Below are 23,674 nucleotides of genomic sequence, written 5' to 3'. Positions count from 1 at the left end.
TTGAGGGGAGCAGTCCCACACCTGTGACTGGATGGGCAGCTTGAGGGAAGCAGTCCCACACGACGGCCGAGCTTTCACGGAGGGGCTTTCCATTGACCGTCCTTTCTGCTTTGTCCTGTAGGTTGGGGACATTGTCATGGTCAAGGAGGATGAGACCTTTCCCTGTGACTTGATCTTCCTTTCCAGCAACCGGGGAGATGGGACGTGCCACGTCACCACCGCCAGCTTGGACGGAGAATCCAGCCATAAAGTAAGGGGCCTTTCCGTTAGACTCCAGGGCAGGCTCTTCCTGTCGCGCTTCCGAATATGCCTGTGGCCACAGAAACTAACATCCTGTTTGAAAAGTCTGCGTTTTCAGTGTATACAATGAAAACCTAGGGAGTTATGCCAGCCAAGTTTTTCCTCACTTTTCCTTCCTCCTATTTTCCACTTTTTTCTTTTTTCTTTTTAAAAATAAATTATGTTGTGTATATTTGAGGTATATATTATGATGTTATAAGATACATATTTTTATAGAGAAATTGTTATTCAAGTTCAACACATTAGCACATCCACATCTCACATGGTTTCCCATTCTCTTCCCTGGCACCCGTGCAGGAGCAGCCATAACCTACTCGATGCGGCAAAACTCTAAGCCCAACATGCTCTTTTCCACTCAGTGCAGCAAAAACCCAGAGCCCAGCACACTCTTGTCAGCTCTAGTCCTCATGTTGTACGTTGGATCTTTGGACAGTTCATCCTAAATATTGCTACCTTGTGTTCTTTGACTTACACCTCCCCATTTCTTTCCCACTTTTGCTTTCCACTCTCAATGTATGTAACAACCAATCACCTCAGGTTAACAGAAATAACTTCAGTATTAGCCTGTGTCAATTAGCTAATGTGTCAAATTCAGGATTTAATGAATAGATTGTTGGAATTTTAAGAATTTTCTTTCTACTAGTTAAAATTAATGTGAAAACTGGCCTAGAATTATGTGAAAAGTCACACACAATTCTAGATTTTGCCTGTTACTTCATTGAGTGTCATTTTTGTGAATGTAATCAGGATTTTAATCAGGATTTTCTGAAATTACTACATAAGTAATTTCCTGCACTCAGTATAAAATTCTGCACAGGCAGTTGATGCTGCAAGAATTTTAATTGTCAATCATAAAAGGTACAGCACCATTAATTTTAAGATTCTTATTATTTAAAAAATCTGGAAGTTTCTAAGGAGTTTATGAAAGTGAGCATAGCTCAGTGGATTCAGCTAAGTCATGAACTCGCAAAAGTGCAACTCTAAAATGGTATTTAGGTAATACCTGTGGGTATAAGCCATTTCTACTCTGAGACAGAGGCATTTTCTTTACGAAATCACTGAGGGATATGCTAGTCTTTCATAGATAATTCATGATATGTATCAGGAATTGAAAAACCTGTGGATTTTTTTCAGTTAAATTTGCTTTCACATCACACTAACAATAGATTGTCCGCAGCTTCTGGGGGTTGGAATCCCTGGATGATTCAGGTATTCATTGTAAGCGGCCGCTGGTCCCTCTGGAACCTGGGAGGAGGTTAAGGTTCCGTCCACCCGGAGACCATGTGAGCCCTTCACACTCTGCAGCCAGTGGCTGTCTTTGCACCCCTTCCCTGCAGACTGGCTGGTCAGGCTCAGACGAGTCGCAGCCATGCTAGGGAACAAATGCTATGGGCCTCCAGATGTACCTTGTTTGTCCAGATGAAATGTTGTAGCAGTTGTGGAAGATGTTAAAATAGCTAGTGCACTTTGACCTTTTGTGGCTTTGCAGTTTGCATTATAGTTTTGTGTTCTCTAATGTCATTTTTGTGCATTTTGTTTAGCTTGAGGGACTGGAATTATTTGAGCCCTTTCCTTAAAAGCAGAGTAGGGGCGTGGGAAGGGTGCAGCCGACTTCTGCTGGGATCCCGTGGGGCTCACATGACTGCACAGGCTTGTTCACTTATCTGGATTCTTCGCATCTGTGAAATGGGGACAACCCTATCTCTCAGGGGCTCTTGTGAGGATATAGTTAGAGAACTCCCACTGAATTTAGAAAATAAGCGCCCCCTGATATGTGCCCTTGGTGATGGAGCGGCCATCATTTACCCCTGACCCCCATTTGTGCGCTTGGTGTCGCAGCGGTGACCGTCTGTGCGCTTGGTGTCGCAGTGGTGACTGTGTCTCCCTGATTTGTGCATTTGGTGATGGTGCAGTGATTGTTTCTCTCGTTTGTTCTGACTCCTTCTGTGTTTTATTTGTCCAATACTCTTCCACTAGAAAGAAACATAGGAAGGGATTCAGAGATGCTGTTGCCTCTTCCCAGATCCCTGGGCACGAGTTTCTCCTCTCGCCTCCCAAGGCAGGGCCAGTGCAGCCCTCATGCCCACCTCAGGTCTGCCCTCAGCCCCCTGCTCATGCTCACAGATGCTACTGAGGTCACCAGGCCTCAAAATGTGCTCTGAGAGCAGCAGCATCAGCATCACTGGGCACCATCTTAGAAGTGCAGTTCTCAGGCCCTCTCTAGCCCCGCTGCATCAGAAACTCTGGGGCTGAACCCAGGAATCGGGGCTTCAGAAGCTCTGGGTAAAACTGACACACACTCAGGCTTGAGGAGTCTCCTGGCCCAGGCCACGCGAACAGTTAAGTAGAAGGCGTTTGCCGCCTAACAGCGACGGCCACAGGCAGGTTGTTGCCGGGTGATGAAAATGAAGTGAAGTGAAGTGATCCCGTGACCACTCTCTGTAAACAACAGGGCGTTCTGTAAAAGCAAAGGGATATTTCAGGTCCTGGATTTGTTTCCTAATTAATAGCTACTGGCTACTGCTTTGACAGATAAATCAGTGTCCACACTTGAAGAATTCGAGCATTGCTCTCTGTCCTGTTGGTTTTAAGTTGAGGACACTGGGTAAGAATGGAAGGATTAGAATTTTCTGGCACCTAAGAGATGCAGGAATAACAGTAGTACCTTATCTTCCTATAACTATTGAGCGTGTACAAACTCATAGGGTCAGCCAGGCTTTGTAATCACTTGGTTGGAGGCACCAGCGTCTGGGTTTGTGTTGACTGTTTTGGCGGTGAGCTCACACGTCTTGCACATTTGTAGACGCATTACGCGGTCCAGGACACCAAGGGCTTCCACACGGAGGAGGATATCGGCGGACTTCACGCCACCATCGAGTGTGAGCAGCCCCAGCCCGACCTCTACAAGTAAGCAGGGGCTTCGGGTTCTTTAGAAACGGATTTTATGCCCTCAACGTTGCTCTTGCTTTTCACCCCAGGTAGTCCAGCCATCTGGTGGTTTGGAGAGAATGTAAATCACTGCTTAAAGATTAAGACTGAGTCAAAAATACATCGCTTATTTATTCTCATAGACTTGTACCACTCAGATTTGTAGCTTTTTATACAAATATTTGAAGTGACTTAATAGAACTATATTTGTGGGGAAAAAAAAGAATAAGTTTTCTTTATTTTGTGAAAGACGTTTGTCAACTGTGGGTTAAGGAAAATCACTGAAGCCGTGGGCTGATCCGAACAGAAAGGACGACAAGGGAAGGGGCTGGAGCGGAGCTGGTTTAGCTGCACGTGGAGCAGGCCGGGTGAAGACGCGCCGCTCACAGTGGCCTCTAGAGACAGGAAGGCAGGCAGGCCGGGCGCGCACTTCCGGGGGGCTGCTGGGCACATCCAGTCAGTAACGTGGCTTTTCTGTCACCAGGTTTGTGGGCCGCATCAACGTTTACAGTGACCTGAACGACCCCGTGGTGAGGTGAGTGCCTCTGCAGACGCCTTGGCCATGGTCATCTCCCTTGTTGCATTAGAAATGCATTATTTGACAGACGAGGGTTTCTATGGCAGCTGCTCTAGTGGATTTGAAAGGTGAAGTTCCACTTTCCCACAGGACCAGGCGCCACTCTTGTCTCTGGTTTGTCTCAGGCACACATCTGTGAATGTTGACATGTTGGTGATGCTCATGAAACAAGTGTTCACCCAAGACTTTGCCCAGAGGGTTGTCTCACAGGCCGGGAGGCGTCAGGGTCCCATAGAGCAGTTTCATAGTGAAGGGCAGAGTGCAGCTTCCCTGTGAGAAATGCCCTCTCATGATTCGGATACTGATTTGTCTTCAGATGTGAAGTTGAAAGACTTCTAATTTGGAGGCCATTTTTGGGAGTCTGTTCATCCACTTGCCATCATTACTGGGGTGCATTACTGGCTCAAGGCCTATCTGAGGCTCACATCTACCTGAGAAGGTGGAATTGGTCACCGGGACAAGGCGGGGGGCAGCTCACAGTCGGCTACTCTGCCTTCCCATTCACCAGCATGGACTCAGGGGCAGTCACACCACATACCCACAAGGAAACAGCGACCCTCAGACACCTCATCTATGGCCCTGAGGCAGCCTCAGCTGAGAGCCAGCCTGTGCTGAGCCCAGCTCCGGGCAGCGCCCAGCTCCCAGGCCTGGGAATATTTTCTCTGACATTATTTCAAGATCTAGCATTTGTTGCTGATGAGATATTTGAATGTCATAGTTGAGGGAATTGGCTTTCACTAGGTTTTAAAGTTGCATCTTGTTCATAAACTCCACTTGTTAGGGAAATGATTTTTCTTCCATTGTAAGCACTCTCCAAGTTGTTGATGTCTCCGTAGGTACAGCGTTGAGTGTTAAACAACACATCTCCCAAACACAGAAACACACTCACTGGGAAACTATTGCAAAGTGAATAGTTCCTGAAATGCACGTCCCTGGGGCTTAGCTCCTTGTAAGTCTCCTGGAGTTACTGTTTTAAGAAAACCATGTGTGCACTTCTTATTCTTAGCATGTGTTTGTCATCATTACCCATCAGCAGGCTCGGAGGTGCTTTTGAGAATTGATAGTGGCCTTGCCTTGGTTTGCCTAAATATATACTGTTCTAAAGATAAATTCCTTCTTACTTTGGAGAAATAACTGGTATTTCTGTGTGCCATGGGAATTAATTTGTGTTTGAATGAGTAAACAGACTTGGGTTTATTCATATTCCCTATGGGATGAATCCAAAACAGTAAACATTGCAGGCTTTTTATCTTTATAGTTAGACCACGTTTATTGCTGAGCAACTTGGGATGATTAATTGCTAATGCATTTTGCATTTTGATACTAACTCTAGTTTCACTTTTATTTTATTTTATTTATTTTATTAGAGAGAGAGTCTCGCTCTACTCCAGTCTGTCACCAGTCTGGAGTACAGTGGCACTATCTCAGCTCACTGCAGCCTCCGCCTCCCAGGTTCAAGCAATTCTCCTGCTTCAGCTTCCCGCGTAGCTGGGATTAGAGCCGTGTGCCACCACGCCCAACTAATTTTTGTAATTTTTAGTAGAGACGGGGTTTTGCCATGTTGGCCAAGCTAGTCTCAAAACTCCTGGCCTCAGGTGATCCACCCACCTTGGCCTCCCAGAGTACTGGGATTACGGCATGAGCCACCCACCGTACCTGGCCTAGTTTCACTTTTAAATATTTATGCTATTCAGTTGCCTTTTAATATTTAGATTATTGAAGATGTTTGTAAATTTGTGATATGGACAGTTAAGAATTACACACCCAAATTCTCAATCCATCCAGAGTGACGTTTCTTCTTCCTCTGTCCTAACTAGAAGCAAAGTACTTTTCCAAGTAAATTATTTTTAGACTTCCCTGAGTCAGCTTTTTTTAAAAAGCTGTTTGTTTTCATAAACACTTGACAGGAATTATTATAAGTGTGTTGCAAACAGAAGCTGACAATCCTTATAACACAACCAGACAACCCGTATGCAGCCTGGGAGCTCCATCTTTAGTGACTGCCGGGCGAGGAGATGTGTGGAGCCCTCAGCCGCAGCCTGGGGCGGACACCTCTCGCTCTCCCTCTGGGCAGCTCCACTCTGCCTGTCTTCAGCCGGATGCAGTTGTGAGGTCTGTCGACCAAATATACTCCATGTATTTTACGTTCATAATATTCAGTAAGTTCTTAACTTTCCGTGATAGAAGGACAGTAAATACAATGACAAATGGAAAGCAAACTTCAGCAAACACTTTTGACCCTTTACCCTCCGAAGCAATCCTTTGGATGTTGCCAATAGCAAAATTTATAAATTTCAATCTTGCTGCTTATTTCTCCTTTACTACTTAGGAAATGAGAAGAGATTATTTTTCCCTCAGCAGGGAACTCTGTTATATCAAGATATAAGCCCCTGGTGGCAGAGACCCCGCTGCTGCTCGCCGTGGCTTCAGTGCGCAGAGCGGGGCTTGTTCCTCCATGTGTGAGATTTTTACGTTCTTTGGCTGTTGCTTGTTTTCCCCCAAAGCAGCCATGCGTGGTGTCCCTGATGTATAGGTCCTCCCATTCAGAGGAGCTTTGCAGCGTGGCTACCAGTGTTTCTAATGGCCAGATAGAGTGTCAGCCTTTGTCTCCAGGAGTGAGACTGTGCCACATGGGACTCCCCGCATCTCACTGAGGATGTGATAGAAACGATTGAGGCTGGGCATGGGGATGGCCAGCTGTAATCTCAGCACTTTGGGAGGCCAAAGCACACGGATCACCTGCGCCCAGGAGGTCAAGGCTTCAATGAGCTGTGATCGTGTCCCCAGCCTGGGTGACAGAGTGAGACCCTGTCTCAAAAAAAAAAAAGAAAAAGGAAACAGTTGAAGGTTGAGTGACTTTTATTTTATTCCACATCCACCCCTCTTTAGCCTTTCCAGAGCATTTCTGCGACCTTCCAGTGCAGCTGTTCTCAACCTGAGGCTTGTTAGGAGAGGGCTGCTGGGCCCCACCCCAGGGTTTCAGGTTCTGACGGCTTCGGACGATCTTCCTGACTAGTGTGATGTTCCTGGCTGGCTCCAGGTGCTGCTGATGGCACTGGTGGGGCCACCGCAGGGACCCCTGCTCTACAGGTCTCTGGGGAGTGTTGCTGAGGCTGTCGGGCGCAGCTCAGTGGGTCTGGGTGGGGCCTGAGGTCCCTCGTTCCACAAGCACCACCAGGAGGCCCTTGCCGCTACTCCTGGAGCCATGTGTTCGTCCCCCCCAAAGATAAGACCTCATGTGTTCACATTCACCTGGATTGACTTAATCATCTGAATATAAGCAAACCGCCGTGTACGCCGTCTCTCGGAAAATGACATCTGCTGAGCAAACGGGCAGGTTTCGCGTCTGCATCTCGCCCCCATCCTGGCCGCTCGCCTTCGTGTCTGCGTCGTTTCTGATCATCCGTGTCTTTCCAGGCCCTTAGGATCGGAAAACTTGCTGCTGAGAGGAGCTACACTGAAGAACACCGAGAAAATCTTTGGTAAATATCTAACTAATTATTCACCATTGCCTCTAACATTAACAATGCATGAAGCAAAGTTAAAACCCGCCGTGGAACCCTGAGAGCATTTCTTGGCGCCTTGAGGTGCTGGAGGCTTTCTGGCCGCGTAAGTTCTGTCCCACTGAGATTCGGATCAGTGAATAAGTGCGGTCCTGAAGCAGCAGCATCAGAGTTTACGGCATACGGATTAAGGCCTCTAGTTTTGGATTCAGAAACAGAAAGTTGCATCCCTGAAGGAATTTATGAAATTTAGTTGTGCAGGAAATTTCTTTCATGTCTGCATTTCTTGGCTAGGATCTCCCATTTCTTGTGGGTTATCGTCTGTTTTAGTCGAGGTAACTTTTGTGTGCCCCACTGTCAGGAAATGCTGTGCAGCTGTCCCTCAGTGTCCTGGGGGACTGGTTCCAGGATGACTGCAGATGTCAAAATCCACGGATGCCCAAGGCCCCTGTTTGCATGTAGCCTATGCATGTCCACCCCTGTAGTTCACATCATCTTAGATTACTTCTAATACCTGGCACGATGTAAATGCTAGGTACCTAGTTACGCTCTACTGTTTTTATCATCTGTATTTTGTATCATTGTATTGTTATTTTTATTGGGGATTTTTTTCACATCTTTTCCATCCCCAGTTGGTAGAACCTGCAGATGCAGAACTCATGGATATGGCGGGCCTGGTGTATATTAAGACGGGAACTCTTGAAAAATGAAGCACAGATTGCTTCCTACGCATGAAGAAAGGTCTTTATCCTAAGGAATCAAGTGCTAGTGTTACATGACTATGGACACTAGTTTGTGAAATTAAAAATAGGATTCGCTTTACCCAAGAATTGGTTTTCCCTGCAGCTGTGTGTTACTCACCGTAAGGCAAGACACACTTGTGCCCTGGTCATCACCCTTGCTTTTCCTCTCTGTAGGTGTGGCAATTTACACGGGCATGGAAACCAAGATGGCATTAAATTACCAATCGAAATCCCAGAAGCGATCTGCCGTGGAAAAGTAAGGCTCCCCGCCCCGTCGCTGGACGCGCGTGATGGAAGTAGCTTCCTCTTGGCCTTATTGGAGGTTCCTTTACCAATATACAGCTTCTTAGTAACTGCAGAGCTGACCATTCAGAGGGACTTTCTTATTTTGTGGTGAGGTGGACGGCCACACCCCTCCTTCCTGCGCTTTCTAACGCCTGATACCAGGTTCATGGCAGGTTCAGTGTTCAACAGCTCCTCCCACCATTTCATGAGAAACTCCAAATGGGCTTAGTTTTAACTCTCGGATTTGGTCGAAGCTTTGCATTCTCTGCTATGGTTTTACGAAGAGCGAACAGAGTCATGTTTTCATTAAAGTCCTGATGATAAATATGTCGGGATGGTAGCTGAATTTGTATTGGAAAAGAAAGGCTTCTTCCTGAGATCTGCTTAAACCTTAGTTAAGGATCTGTGCTTTTCCTGTACTGAGGACACTTCCTTTCAGAGTTACTTAGTTTTCCTCCCCCTCCTTTCCTCCCTCCCTCCCTTCCTCTTTCCTTTCCCTTTCCTTTCCTTCCTTCCTTTACAGTGGTGGTTAGTCACTAAGTTTTGAACTAATTTGTTGATGCTTAAAGGTAGAAATTGATGGCCGGGTGCGGTGGCTCAAGCCTGTAATCCCAGCACTTTGGGAGGCTGAGACGGGCGAATCACGAGGTCAGGAGATCGAGACCATCCTGGCTAACACGGTGAAACCCCGTCTCTACTAAAAAATACAAAAAAAACTAGCCGGGCGAGGTGGCGGCGCCTGTAGTCCCAGCTACTCGGGAGGCTGAGGCAGGAGAATGGCGGGAACCCGGGAGGCGGAGCTTGCAGTGAGCTGAGATCCGGCCACTGCACTCCAGCCTGGGTGACAGAGCGAGACTCCGTCTCAAAAAAATAAAAAGGTAGAAATTGATTTCTGGATGTTCTTTTCAATGACGGAAGTCCAGACAGTGCAGAAGCATTGTCCGCAGTGTGCAGTGTGGCTGTGAGCAGCCCTCTCTCTCCTGCTTGTGGCACTTTCCCCCCTCTTGGCTCCTCCTACCTTTGGCCTCTAGAAGTATGTGCCAGGGACCATGGCATGGACGCAGGTACAGAGGACGCACCGTGGTGCGTTGAGGGCAAACGCATCACCGTGCCATTCCTGTTCTGTTTCTTCAAAGTGCAGAGCTCATTTCCTCGGGGACTAGTGATCACCTCTGTCCTTTTGTTGTAGATCGATGAATGCGTTCCTCATCGTGTACCTCTGCATCCTGATCAGCAAAGCCCTGATAAACACTGTGCTGAAATACGTGTGGCAGAGCGAGCCCTTTCGGGATGAGCCATGGTATAATCAGAAAACAGAGTCGGAAAGACAGAGGAATCTGGTACGGACAGCCACTGCCCTCGTATGATCCCGGGTGACCTGTGGGCCATTATTACGAAAATGTGGCGCAAGAAAAAAGATGAGAGTGAATTTACTGTAGGCAAAAGGCAGCCTTGATTGATTCAATCTCTGTGATAGATGCATTCACGGAAATTTAAAGTCTCAGTGGACACCAGCTGCTCCTGCCATCTTTGGATCTGGAAAGGTAGAGGTTCCCACAGTGAAATCCTCAGGACAGTGCCTTAAATACTTGCACTGTGTCCTTTGTTTAGAGGGTGCTGGGTAAATGCTTGTTAATGATTATGAGATAAATGGCACATATTTGTGGTAAATACTTGGAAACAAGGGTCTACTCCCAGTCCAGAGCAGGGCTGTGTGCAAACCCAGACCCTGTCCACTGAGCCTAGAGCGGGGCCGTGTGCAAACTCAGACTTGTGTTGACTGAGCCTAGAGCAGGGCCGTGTGCAAACCCAGACCCGTGTCCCCTCCGTCCAGAGCGGGGCTATCTCTGCATCATGTGTCCCTCGCACAAAACTAACATGGCCCTACAGATCAGGTTAAAAGTATACTGAAAAGTCATTTCACCAGGCTTAGTTTTACATCTGTAGGTTATTACGAAGTAAGTTTGGTTGTAAGAGACTCAAAGAGATCCTATGAGTATGCGGAAGTAAAATTGCCACAGGTGTCTGGTGGGCGTGTCTCCTGTCACCGGCACGTGTTTGTCTTAACTCGTGATTTAATCTCCACTTGCTGGCAGGGCAGCCCTGCAGCTCAGCCTCTGGACCCGGCAGGTCCTGGTGCAGAGACCAGGTGACCCAATGGCTGTCCCCCACCCATCGTCCTTGTCTTTGGACTCTGAAATCTTGTATTTAGTAATAGCACTTGTATAACTTATGTCTAAGCCTGAGGTGTTAGAGCACCGTGCTGGAGCCCTGCTGTCCCTCCTGGTGGAGGTGCTGACCTGCACCTTCTGCTCTCACAGTTCCTCAGGGCGTTCACGGACTTCCTGGCCTTCATGGTCCTCTTTAACTACATCATTCCCGTGTCCATGTACGTCACGGTCGAGATGCAGAAGTTCCTCGGCTCTTACTTCATCACCTGGGACGAGGACATGTTTGACGAGGAGACTGGCGAGGGGCCTCTGGTGAACACGTCAGACCTCAACGAAGAACTGGGACAGGTTGGTGTCTCCTGCGTCCTCTGCTGTGATTTATTAGCATCTGGGTGAGTCTGCTTCACGTGCCTCAGGTCCTGTGCCTGTCGTCCCAGCGTGGCTGTCCCTGGAGCTGGGGTAAGATGGCAGCAGGGTTGTTTTGAACCCTATGTATGAAACAATCGGCAGTGCTGTTATATTTACAACGGATGCAGAATTACCTGCCCTCGCCGACTCCTGGAAACTCATCTGGAGCTTCCTGGGCAGAACCCTTTCTGGGTGCAGATGTGAATCAAGGCTGGTGGGTAAAAGTGGCTTTGCCAGCCTTGCACTCTGCTTCTGCACCTGATATTCAAGTCTCATAGCAAGCTGGGTATTTTCACTTTAAAGATGAGTAAGCCAGACTTTCAGTGACTTGGTTGATTGGAGAGAGTTCAGACGCCTCCGTTGAGATCCCGCTGCTGCGTGATGGCTGCAGGAGCTCGGGCTTCACTGCCATGCCTCGAGTCTCAGTCTGTGAAATGGGGATGATAACAGATGCTGGACTTACAGGATTGGGGTGCAGATGAAATGAGATCATGGACACAAGGTGCACAGCGCAGAGTCTGGTGCGACCGCCGCCCTGCCGCCGCACCACCGGGAGGCACACTCCAGACCTGCTGGCTTGGGAAGGGAGGTAGGGAATGACCCATTCCCTGGGTGTCCCCAGCCTAGAGCGGTGACCTTCCCTACCTTCCCAGCCTTAATGTTGCAGAGTGCAGGGTTGCCCGAGCAGGTACCGGGAAAGGGTAATTGGTCTTTTCGGAAGAAATAGAAAGTGATTTTGAGGGGTATTTTAGCAAACAAGGCTACTTTATGGACCGGTAGCTGAAATCTCCATCTCCCTCCCAGATGACAGCCTGTAAATAGACTTAGACTCCGGCAGATACAGAGGCCTCTGCTGCCTCCTGTGAGGAAGGCGGACAAACAGAAGGATCCTGTTTTGCGTTTGATGAGTTTGACCTTTCAGTGTGTTCTTCCAGCGTGTCCCATACTCCTCACAGTGGTATGTTGTCTCAGTCAGCAATGCGCAGACGCTGATTTAGTTGCTCCGTAGTCAGGTGTTTTTACCTAGGAATATTCTATCTCCTTTTCAACAATAGATGGTACATTTTGTGAGTGTCTGATAAATTCATTGGGAAAGAACTTTTTTCTGTAGCAAGGAAAGTGCCCCGCAGTGTTGAGTACGGCAGATTTCTTCTCTGCCCTCCTCCATCCATCTGTCTGGAGTCCAGCAAAACAGAATTTGATTTCTGTCATTCTTTCCTGACCAACACCAGGCTCCAGCCTGGAGGCTGACCTCCCCGGACACAGAGAAGTGTGTACTGTTGCTCACGGGGGGACACACTGAGGTCAAGACAGGTGGACAAGCCCAAAAGGCAGGTTCATCTGACCGCAGCTCTGTGGGTAAACGCCCGTGCCCACCATCGATGTGCAGTCTGATAACACGACTTCTTTTGTATGTGAAATAGAGATTCATCCACCACTCAAGTGTCTGTGTCTACGACGAAAACAACCATCTCCCATGGAGATCCTGTGCCAGACGTGCTTTGTGCACCTTCCCTGTGTCCTGTGTGTGCTTTGTCCACCTTCCCTGTGTCCTGTGTGTGCTTTGTGCACCTTCCCTGTGTCCTGTGTGTGCTTTGTGCACCTTCCCTGTGTCCTGTGTGTGCTTTGTGCACCTTCTCTGTGTCCTGTGTGCTCACTGCCATTGCCCTGTTTCTCAGATGAGAAACCGAGTCAGGAGCAGGCAGTGCCCTGTACTACGAGGCAGTGTTGCCTCCCGAGCACGAGTGCCTTGGAACACAAATCCTGCCTCAGGCCGAGTTGAGCGGGCAGGCGTGCATTGCAGTGAGGGCCGTCTTTTCTGAGAGCTGAGGGTGATGGCAGCATTGACCAGCACCGGGCTTAGGGTTGACTGTCCCACCACCAGAAAAGAAAATTGTAGGCCAGGACCCCTGATGAACAAAGTTATAAAAATCCTCAGCAAAACACTAGCAAACCAATTCAGCAGCACACAAAAGGATCACGTACCACCTGTGGGATGCAAGGCTGGCTCGAGGTGTGCAAATCAGTAAGTGTGGTGCATTACATCAGCAAAATGGAGGACAAAACCATGTGATTATCTGTGATGCAGAAAAGGCATTCGACAAAATTCAGCATCCTTTCATGATAACATCTCTCAACAAATTAGGTGTAGAGGAATGTACTTCTATATAATAAAGGCCATAGGTGAGAAACCCACAGCTGGCATTGGAGAAAAGCTGAAAGCTTGTCTTCACACACAATGGAGAAAAGGTGAAAGCTTTTCCTCTAAGATGAGAAAGAAGATAAGGCTGCCCACATTCACCCCTTCTGTTCAGCATAGTGCTGGAAGCTCTAGCCAGAGTAATGAGGCAAGAAAAAGAAATAAAAGGCATTCATATAAGAAAGGAAGAAGTGAAATTGTTTGCTGATGACACAATCTTATATATAGAAAAGCCTAAAGATGCCACCAAAAAGCTTTTAGAACTAATCAACAAATTTGCAAAATTTGCAGGATACAGAATCACCCAAAAGTCAGTAGTGATTCTATATACCAAACAACAAACTATTTGAAAAAGAAATCAAAGACTTTCACAAACTTGTTTAATATTAACAAAGCAAACAATCTTATCTCCGTGTCCCGAGCTAACAGAACTGACTGGATTTGTGTCCAGAGGTTTCAAGCTTTTTTTTTTTTTTTTTTTTTTTAGCATTTAATTACAAAGAGTAAACATAACATTGGATATTTTTCATTGTAGACAGCAATATAAATAAACTTTTTTTTAAAGAGATTTCTTCTGAGCCAATATGTGATTAATGGCCCAGGACAGCCCCAGAAGATCCTGACAACAAGTGCCCAAGGGGGTAGGGACAACTTGGTTTTATACATTTTAGGGAAGCACGAGATATCAATCAGTACATGTAAGGTATACGTGGGTTCAGTCGGAAGAGGAGGGGCAACTTCAAAGTGGGAGTTGGGCTTCCGGGTCATGTGGATTCAAAGATTTTCTGATTGGCAATTGGCTCAAAGAGTTTATCTAAAGACCTGGAATCTATAGGAGGAACTGTCTCTGGGGACCAAGGTTCTTAGGCAGATGAAGCCTCCAGGTATCAGGCTTCAGAAAGAACACACTGTTAATGTTTCTTATCAGAATTAGTTAATTCTCTTAGTAGAAAAGACCTGGAAAGGGAAGGAGATTCTTTACAGAATATAGATTTTCCTCACAAGAGACAGCTTTGCAGAACCGTTTCAAAATATGTCAAAGAAATCTGTTTGATAGTAAAATACTTCAGTTTCTTTCAGAGCGTGCTGTATCTTACTGCGAGAGTCTGTTGTCAGTCTTCAGGTCTCTGTGTCGCTGTTACTGCTGCTCAGCTGTGCCTGAAACCTGAAGGGAGGAGGGATGATGAGGCCTACCAGACTCCCACTTCCTATCATGGCCTGAACTAGTTTTTCAGGTTAACTTTGGAATGCCCTTGGCTGAGAGGAGTGGTCCCTTTAGATGGCTGGGGAGATCAGAATTTTATTTTTGGTTTCCAAGAGACAGCACTTGGGGTATCCCCAGCAGGAAGGAGAAGGAGGCTGTCTGGAGGAAGGAGCACCAACCACACACAAAGGACTGACAGTGGGCAGTCAGGGTTGGGGAAGAAGGTGAAGGAGCAGAGCAAAGGGAGAAGGGTCATAGCTGGTGGGCACCCAGCCCAGCCTGAGCGACATCCAGCCCTACTCACTCACTCCTGCGGGGCCCAGGGTTCCGCCTGGCTTATGTGAGGAAGAAGTGCTCACCCCTCTAGGTGGATGAGGCCAGAGTCAAATTGAAGGCTAGGACAGTCGTGCAACTCCTTCTCCCGGACAGTGTGGCCCAGAGCAGGTGCTGGACACAGAACCAGTCATAGCAGAGGCTCCACTGCCAGCAGAAACGATGGTCGCTGTCCAGTGCTGCCCTTGCTGCTTGTAATGTCCTCAGAGGAGCCGCCAGTGCTCAGGGTGGCATCCAGGCCCCACCTTCAGCCCCCAGCCCCAGATCTGCCCTGGGAGCCCAGCCAGGGCTGTGGCTGGGCAGGTCCCCAGGAGGGAGCTCACAGCCAAGAGCAGAACTCCTGCTGCTTGTCTTCCCACAGAGCTGCTGTAAGAAGCCATCAAAGGCTCAGACAAGGTAAGAGATGTATAGTGAGGGGGCAGAATCCAGACATCTCAAACTGCATGACTCCAGGGCCAGGAGACTTTCTACCTTCTTGACACAGCACCCTCCTTGGCCCTGCTCTGCACCCCTGAGGGTCGCCTGTGTAGACAGCGTCAAGGGCTGAAGGGGAGAAAAAGAGGTCAGGGATGGGACTTCCTCCCACCCCCAGGGCACTCCTCCTCTGTGACTTCACTGACTGGTCACCTGGGAGACAGTGCCAAATGTTCCACTCCAGAGTCTTGGCCTCTAGGAGGCAGGAACAGCAGGCCTGGCCAGCCCAAAGGACTCTCTGTCCAGGATGTAAATGAGCACACTGCTGGCCCATGCGCCTCAGGGCTGTAGAGGGCAGCCTCAGAGGCACTGGGCACTCCTGGGACCATGGATGATGCCGCTGTCCTCAAGCGACGAGGCTACCTCCTGGGGAGAAATTTGGGAGAGGGCTCCTATGCAAAAGTAAAATCTGCTTACTCTGAGCGCCTGAAGTTCAATGTGGCGATCAAGATCATCGACCGCAAGAAAGCCCCCGCAGACTTCTTGGAGAAATTCCTTCCCCGGGAAATTGAGATTCTGGCCATGGTAAACCACTGCTCCATCATCAAGACCTACGAGATCTTCGAGACATCACATGGCAAGGTCTACATCGTCATGGAGCTTGCGGTCCAGGGCGACCTCCTTGAGTTAATCAAAACCCGGGGAGCCCTGCATGAGGACGAAGCTCGCAAGAAGTTCCACCAGCTTTCCTTGGCCATCAAGTACTGTCACGACCTGGATGTCGTCCACCGGGACCTCAAGTGTGACAACCTTCTCCTCGACAAGGACTTCAACATCAAGCTGTCTGACTTCAGCTTCTCCAAGCGCTGCCTGCGGGATGACAGTGGTCGAATGGCATTAAGCAAGACCTTCTGCGGGTCACCAGCGTATGCGGCCCCAGAAGTGCTGCAGGGCATTCCCTACCAGCCCAAGGCGTATGACATCTGGAGCCTAGGCGTGATCCTCTATATCATGGTCTGCGGCTCCATGCCCTACGACGATTCCAACATCAAGAAGATGCTGCGTATCCAGAAGGAGCACCGCCTCAACTTTCCACGATCGAAGCACCTGACAGGCGAGTGCAAGGACCTCATCTACCGCATGCTGCAGCCCGAGGTCAACAGGTGGCTCCGTATCGACGAGATCCTCAGCCACTGCTGGATGCAGCCCAAGGCATGGGGATCTCCCTCTGTGGCCATCAGCAAGGAGGGGGAGAGTTCCCGGGGAATTGAACCCTTGTGGACCCCCGAACCCGTCTCTGACAAGAAGTCTGCCACCAAGCTGGAGCCTGAGGGAGAGGCACAGCCCCAGGCACAGCCTGAGACAAAACCCGAGGGGGCAGAAATGCAAATGTCCAGGCAGTCGGAGATCCTGGGTATCCCCGGCGAGCCGTCGACCGGGGAGACAGAGGAAGGGCCCCCCCAACAGCCTCCAGAGACACTACTCTGAATAGTGGGCCTAGTGAGCTTCTTGCAGCCCAGGGAATAACATGGAGCTCAAGGCTTCAAGCCCGAGCTCTGAAGAAGTCAAGGGTGGAGCCAGAGAAGGAAGGCAGTCCCAGATGGGCCGCCGTTTTCGTCCGTTTCCTCTCTCTCCCCTTGAACTTGGTAACCCACGTGGTTCTCGCGTGGCCCCGAGGTGGATGAGGCCAAAGTCAAATCCAAGGCTGAGACAGCCGTGCGACTCCTGCTTCCCCAGAGCGTGACCCGGAGCAGGTGCTGGACGCAGAGCCTGTCTCCGCAGAGGGGCTCCACTGGCCCCAGCGGCTGTGACAGCACGAGCGGGAAGAGCAGCAGGAAGGCCGCTGTCTGCCTTGCGCCCATTTATCCTCCTTTCATCCTCCCCGGGCGGCTGCGTGACCCTGCTGGGAGGCCAGACCGGGCCGGACTGAGGGTCAGGGGACCGGACTGGGTGGGGGGTCGGGCGGGGCTGGACAGGGACGAGGGGCGGAGAGGCGGCGGGAAAGAGCTTCGGCTGGGCCGCGGGCTCGCGGGCACTCTCGGGGGCAGCCTCCAGGCCTCCGACTCCAGCTCTGGGCAGGATCCATAAACTTTTAAAGAAGCCTCAAAACATACTTGCAAAGCATTAAGCTTTAAAGTGTTGGAAATCTTGTGCCCCATATGTGCTGCTTTCGGTATTATCCTAGATCCTCAGGAGTAGCATGGCAATTCTTTACAGAACGCCAAACTATGTAGATGGGTTTCCCCTTAAATTCTTCCTTGAGATTGTGTTCTGCAGATGGGGAGGCCTTAAGTCGGGTTCACTTGGGATCAACACCTTTCGGCGGGACAGCGTCTCAGGGCAGCTTTTTCAAGGCTTGGCTTGACATGATTTCCTTCCCTTCATTAGTCACTTTGGATCCAGCTGAACTTCTCTCTCGGGTGAGAGCGGATGTGGACTGGCCTCCCGCAGAAGAGTAGGTGCCTTTGGTGGGGGTTGCGGTGCGGGCTGGCTTCCTGGTCTCTAGTTTTGCAGGAGTTTCCCAGCGCCAAGTAGGATCTCCGCCGAAAAAAAAAAAAAAACTTTTCACTGGTGACACTGGCCGGAATTGCAGTGCGAAACTCACTTCCTGCCTTGGCGGGAAGCAGAATCCAGCTCCGTCCAGGGGAACCCGGAAAAGCAGCGCGGCGCACACCGGGGAGGCGGAGGGGAAGGGACGGCCGCCGGGAGCCTCGGGCTCGGGCAACCGGCGCGCCCCGCACACCGGACGGCAGCGGCACCCGGCCGGCGGGGGCCAGGACGCTGCCCGGGCGCTCGGCGAGCCTCGGCCGCCCCCAGAGCCGCGCGGCGGGGCTATTGTCTCCATAGAGCTTGCCGCGCCCTTCGTCCACGACGCCGCTGCCGCCGCCGCCCGGAGTGGAGCCGAGGAGTCGGGCAGGCTCAGTGGCGGCCCCTGCCCGGGCGTCCGTCCCTCCCTCCCCGCTTTCCCTCCTCGCCCTCGAACGCTCCTCTCCCTCTCCCGTGTTCCCGCCCCGTCCCTCCGCTGCCCTGCTAGTTCTCCTTCCGCAGCGGCGGTGGCTGCCCGAGACGCGCAGGGGCGGGCGCAGGCGGCAGCTCTGTCTTCTCACGAGCTTGCGGGGCCGCGGCAGGGGCCGAGGCTGCGTCCCTCGGGGCCGCGCCACCTTCCCTCGGGCGGGAGCCCGCGAGGGGAGGGAGGATGCAGGGAGCGGAGAGAGGAGGAGGAACGGGACCGGGGCGGAGGGGAGGTGCTGCCTCACACGCCGCGGCGGCAACAGCGCCACCGCCCCGGCCGCGACGGGTGAAGAGGCTGCGCGCCGCGGCGGGGGCGGGGGCCTCAAGCTTTTGTTTCCACGTTCTTGAAACTAGGATAATAACACGGTTGATGCATTCATCACAGTTGAAGATTAAATGAGGTGCTGCCCTGTGGCTGGACACTCTGAGTGCTCAGTAAAAGTCTTTTATAATTAATTTTTATTATTGTTCGTTTTCATGGTCATGGTTCCTAGAAATATGCCGCTGTTTAGTTACAGCTCAACAGGAGGATAAACCAAAACCTCTTAACATTTGTTGTTTCGTTCTTACCCATTTTACCTTTTTAAAAATGTGTTTAGGGCCAGGCGCAGTGGTTCATGCCTGTAATCCCAGCACTTTGGGAGGCCGGGGTGGGTGGATCTCCTGAGGTCTGGAGTTCAAGACCAGCCTGGCCAACATGGAGAAACCCCATCTCTACTAAAATTACAGAAATTAGCCAGGCGTGGTGGCACGTGCCTGTAATCCCAGCTACTTGGGAGGCTGAGGCAGGAGAATTGCTTGAACCTGGGAGGCGGAGGTTGCAGTGAGCCGAGATCACACCACTGCACTCCAGCCTGGGTGACAGGGTGAGACTCCATCTCAAAACAATAAATAAAAACAAAATTACTTTTGAGATCGAATAAGAGTTTATTCTAAGTTACTTCAAAGTCCTGTGTAAGAAGGGTACACAGGTTGAATATCCGTTGTCCAAAATGCTTGGGAAAGAGGCGGCCCTGTGGGCACGCCCGAACTCAGTCTCAAGATGCTGCCGCTGTTCCAGAATTTCCACCTTCAGTTGTTCACGATAAACGTGTGAGCCATGAGCTTATCTGAAATCAGAGGTTAAGACAGGTTGTATCTGTAACACATATCACAATTTTCTCCGAGGTTTGTTTTGTCCTTATTTGCTTGAATTTTACCTTCTCAACCTTACATGGCATTGTGGGTTTTGACCTCCGAGACGTGATAGAGTAAGTTCATCCTCTCCGTAGCCTTGGTTTTTATTGTTGTTAAGTAAGGTTCGGGACGACCCACTCGCACTCTGTCTTCCCAAACAAATGGAGCCCTGGCCCCACCCATGTCTCCTCCCGGGGAATGTGACTGCGAGACCACACTCTGTTTTGTCTGTTTTGCTCCCAACCCAGAGAAGGTGCCCCGAGGCCTCCCCACCCGTCCTCCTGAATCGCACCTGCCAGGACTGCTGGGTCCTGCTGGACGCTGGGAAGCAGGATGGGGTGGGAGTGTGGCTCGGCCCGGTGAGGGGGTCTGTCTGGGGGAAAACCTTTAGAAATCCACTGCCTATTCAAGTCGCAGTGGGAGCTGGAGAGGAAACAGCCGCGGTGTGTCTGGCTGGGGGACGCGCGGGGCTCCCTCAGAGCATCCTGACTTGCTGTGCCCTGCCCGCAGGTGGAGTACATCTTCACAGACAAGACCGGCACCCTCACGGAGAACAACATGGAGTTCAAGGAGTGCTGCATCGAAGGCCACGTCTACGTGCCCCACGTCATCTGCAACGGGCAGGTCCTCCCAGAGTCCTCAGGAATCGACATGATTGACTCGTCCCCCAGCGTCAACGGGAGGGTAGGTGGTAGCCTCCACGCTGTCCCGGTGTGTGAGCGAGCGGCTGTGCGTGCGTGCTGAGTCCGCCCCGTTTCACTCGGCTGTCCAGGAAAATCCAGCTCCTCTCTGTGCACTTCAGTGGGAGGGATGGTCGGCAGGTGCGGTATGTGCGGTGTCCCATTAGGACACATGTGCTCGGTGATACCCATGTTAGAATTGGTTCTGAACACCGTAGAAGCAGGGCGAACACACGCAGCCAGACACCGTGTGCACAGACACGCACGCACTCACACGCAGACACATGTACTCATGCGCTCCCTGACACCGTGTGCACACGCAGACACATGTACTCATGCGCTCCCTGACACCGTGTGCACACGCAGACACATGCGCAGACACACACTCCTCCTGACCCCCGTGTGCACACACGCTTACACACACGTACTCATGCCCAGACACCGTGTGCACACACTCCGACACCGTGTGCACACATGCTTACATGTAGACACACACTCACACCCAGACACCGTGTGCACACACAGACACATGCACACACGCTCCCATGCAGACACACACGCACTGACACTCCCCGACACCGTGTGCACACATGCTTATACACACATGTACTCATGCAGACACCGTGTGCACACACAGACACATGCACACACACTCCATGACACTGTGTGCACACATGCTTACACGTAGACACACACATACACCCAGACACCGTGTGCACACACAGACACATGCACACATGCTCACACGCAGACACACATGTACTCTCACACATGCCCAGAAACCGTATGCACACACAGGCACACTCACGCAGACACGCGCACGCAGTCTCACACGCCCCGAGCGCAGTGGCTCCAGATCTCAGCATCTCTGGACAGGGCTGGGGTCCCAGGCCGACGCCATTCCTGAATTTTCCCACACACAGGGCAGCCTTGGGGATCCGGTCCCAGCCGGCTGTGGCCCTGAGCACATCTCTTCACTTCCCTGAATGCTGATTCTGCAGCTGCAGGCGCAGGATAATAGCTCCTGCTTCTTAGGGGGTTTCAGGGTGAACATTACGATGTGAGTCAATAGCAGGAGTGCCTCGGTCATGTCTAGTCTAACACACGCTTCGGTTAGGAGCACGTCCCCATGCACAGGCACCGGGGCGGAGGCACAGCCGGGGTCCAGCGTGTTTGTGGATGTCTGTTCGCAGCACCATGTGACTCAGTCTCCCTTGCTGCATGCTCGTGGTTGTTTGCCATTTCCGAGCACACGCGAGGCCTCTGTGGTTTCTAAACGTGTTGAAGAACACGCCCGTTTCAGTCTTCGTCACCCGTCAATTTCAGTTACCCCAGAGCGCTTGAGAATGATGGAAAGCCGTAATGCTATCCCACCGTGTAACCCCTCACCGCCCGCAAGCTGCCTTCGTGGCTGCGGGGACCAACCCCTCCTTCGCGTTTTCTGTCTGTGCCTGTTTCCCGGTATCTTCAGTGGATGCATAGTGATTTGTGGGTTCTGGGAACTGCTCTTTTATAGGAGCGCGAGGAGCTGTTTTTCCGGGCCCTCTGTCTCTGCCACACCGTCCAGGTGAAAGACGACGACAGCGTGGACGGCCCCAGGAAGTCTCCAGACGGGGGGAAATCCTGTGTGTACATCTCATCCTCGCCTGACGAGGTGGCGCTGGTCGAAGGTGTCCAAAGGTGCGTCTCGGGCCGAGCGTCTGCCTGGGTTTCCTGATGTGACTCAGCCCCACCCCGGCCCCAATCAGGGACTTGCATCTGGAGGTGTCCTCAGCCCCGCCCCATGCCCTGCACACTGAGCTCTGCTGCCTTTGCACCCAGGTTCTGGGGACCCTGTCCCTGTATGCGCCCCTCCCACCGTGATAAGCAGCGTCTGGTCCCCGGCGCGTGAGTCTTCAGCTCTGACTTTTCATGGCTGGCTTTTCCTCCTGAGGTCTGCAGTAAGTTAGAGGTCATTCCAAATAACCACAGGCTTCAAAATATGGAAGCAATCCTTCCTTTAACACAAGTATCCCTCCTGCATCTCAGAAAACTGAAGCCCAGAGGCCCAGCAGCCTTCCCAGAGCCACAACCTGGGTGGGGCAGAGCGGAGCTGGTGCACGACCTCTCACCACCCACCTTTCAAGCAAACGCTTGGAAAAATACTTTAGACGTTCCAGATACATGGATAATTTCAACTCAGGGAAGCCATTTTCAAATCCATCCAGCTCATGACTTCTGTTAATACCGAATCTTCCCTCCCCAAAAGTAATAAAGGGACACTGCCTTCAGTGACTGAGTGTGGTGAGAATCATGTTAGCACTTCTCCCCTAATTACAGCCATGTTTTTGTCACTGCTAACCTAATGTGTTTTCCCCGTGCAATTTGAGCAACAGCACAGATACGTCAGCAGTATCGCTGGGGCCCTTCGTTCCATGCGTAAACCCACACATGCGTAGGTGAGGCTTCCTGGAGCTGGGTTTCTCTCTTCTTGGAACACAAGTGCCCAGGAATGCCACTGCCTTCATCACAGGTGTTAGAAGTGAGGGCAGGCTGCCCTGCCCGCCTTTGAGACTTCTCCCCGCCCTGAAGCTTTTCCTCCAGCCGCTGCTCCCTCCTGGGCTGGCCAGAGGCCTCCACTGCTATCCCCCTGGTGCCGCAATGATGGCCACAGCTGTGCTGGGAAGCACGTCTGTCTCCCGGGTCCTCTGCTGGCCTCTCGCATCCCGAAGCCATGCTCTGTCTCTGCCATCCCAGCGGCTCCCACAAGGCCTTGAAGGTCGCTGACCCTCAGGCACGCAGGAGGAGGCATCGCACAGATGGGTGAAGGCCTGCGCTGGGCCTTGGTTCCCTGTCGTGACTCAAGGGGCTTGGTCTGGGGGTCGCAGCCTCTCAGGGACCCTCTCTCTCTGGCATCGTGTTCTCTGCTCACCAGCAACAACAGAGCCCATGAATCAGTGAGCAAAGGTGTCATCGAAGCAAGAATTGCAGGCCACGTGCCCGCCACTGTCTGCTGGAGAACGATTACTACTAACAAGAAAGTGCCTCACTGCTGTGTACCAGGGAGGGCTGGGTTGGGTAGAAATTCTGTTGCTCTTGGAAGATTTTTTGAGATTATAATGCAGTTTATAATCTCTGTTTAACTGAAAGTATTTCTTTTTTGAAAAGAACGCTTTACCAAAATACAAAGCAAATACTCAGTGCAAGAGGAACATCAGTATCTCAGATTCACCCCACGGTTTCCCTTCGCATTGCAGACTTGGCTTTACCTACCTGAGGCTGAAGGACAATTACATGGAGCTATTAAACAGGGAGAACCACGTCGAAAGGTATGTGCGCCTCGCCCTCAGATGTGAAGGGACTAAAGAATAAAGAATATTCTTTATACGGTTCTGCATTCGAGGGAAAAGGCAAGTTCTCTGTGTTCTCCCACAGTTCGCTTCCTCTCCTTCCCAGTGACACCCCGGGAGTGTTACCAGATGTTCTGGAGAAGTGCTGGACCGTTAGAGAAGGGCTTGGGTTCAGCCACAGAGCTGCTTCCCCTGGATGTTTTTTCTGAGATCTGACTCAATAAGCATGAATGTGCGGTCACAGTTCCAGCAAAGACACAAGATCTGGTGGTGACGACCTCAAAACACCTGAATTTTAAAATTTCATTCTTAGGGAAAATCAACTCCCCAGTGGAAGGGAAAGGACAAACCCCTTGATTCGGCTCCTGGGCCCTCCGCTGGCACCGGCTGTGCCCTCCCCACAGCGCCCTC

The 23,674-nt window shown here is 51.0% G+C and overlaps 2 protein-coding genes across 11 annotated transcripts in view; both read left to right on the top strand.

Moving 5' to 3' along the window:
• Positions 1-23,674, top strand: part of ATP11A (ATPase phospholipid transporting 11A) — a 185,964-nt gene that overhangs the window by 114,694 nt on the left and 47,596 nt on the right. For all 10 annotated transcript variants that reach the window (XM_031934963.1, XM_031934962.1, XM_031934961.1 and 7 more), the window contains exons 6-15: positions 122-250; positions 3,104-3,207; positions 3,713-3,763; positions 7,223-7,287; positions 8,226-8,307; positions 9,526-9,676; positions 10,658-10,855; positions 19,765-19,938; positions 21,451-21,614; positions 23,171-23,242. In XM_031934963.1, the coding sequence (XP_031790823.1) occupies positions 122-250; positions 3,104-3,207; positions 3,713-3,763; positions 7,223-7,287; positions 8,226-8,307; positions 9,526-9,676; positions 10,658-10,855; positions 19,765-19,938; positions 21,451-21,614; positions 23,171-23,242 (1,190 nt within the window). The remainder of the gene's footprint in view (positions 1-121; positions 251-3,103; positions 3,208-3,712; positions 3,764-7,222; positions 7,288-8,225; positions 8,308-9,525; positions 9,677-10,657; positions 10,856-19,764; positions 19,939-21,450; positions 21,615-23,170; positions 23,243-23,674) is intronic.
• On the top strand, positions 13,619-17,007 carry LOC111534258 (testis-specific serine/threonine-protein kinase 1-like). Its single transcript, XM_026447175.2, has one exon. The coding sequence runs from the start codon at positions 15,454-15,456 to the stop codon at positions 16,552-16,554; it is 1,101 nt and encodes a 366-aa protein (XP_026302960.1). The 5' UTR covers positions 13,619-15,453; the 3' UTR covers positions 16,555-17,007.

This window comes from Piliocolobus tephrosceles, chromosome X (genome assembly GCF_002776525.5).
Source record: "Piliocolobus tephrosceles isolate RC106 chromosome X, ASM277652v3, whole genome shotgun sequence".
NCBI lineage: Eukaryota > Metazoa > Chordata > Mammalia > Primates > Cercopithecidae > Piliocolobus > Piliocolobus tephrosceles.
This window is presented reverse-complemented; position numbering and strand designations above follow the sequence as displayed.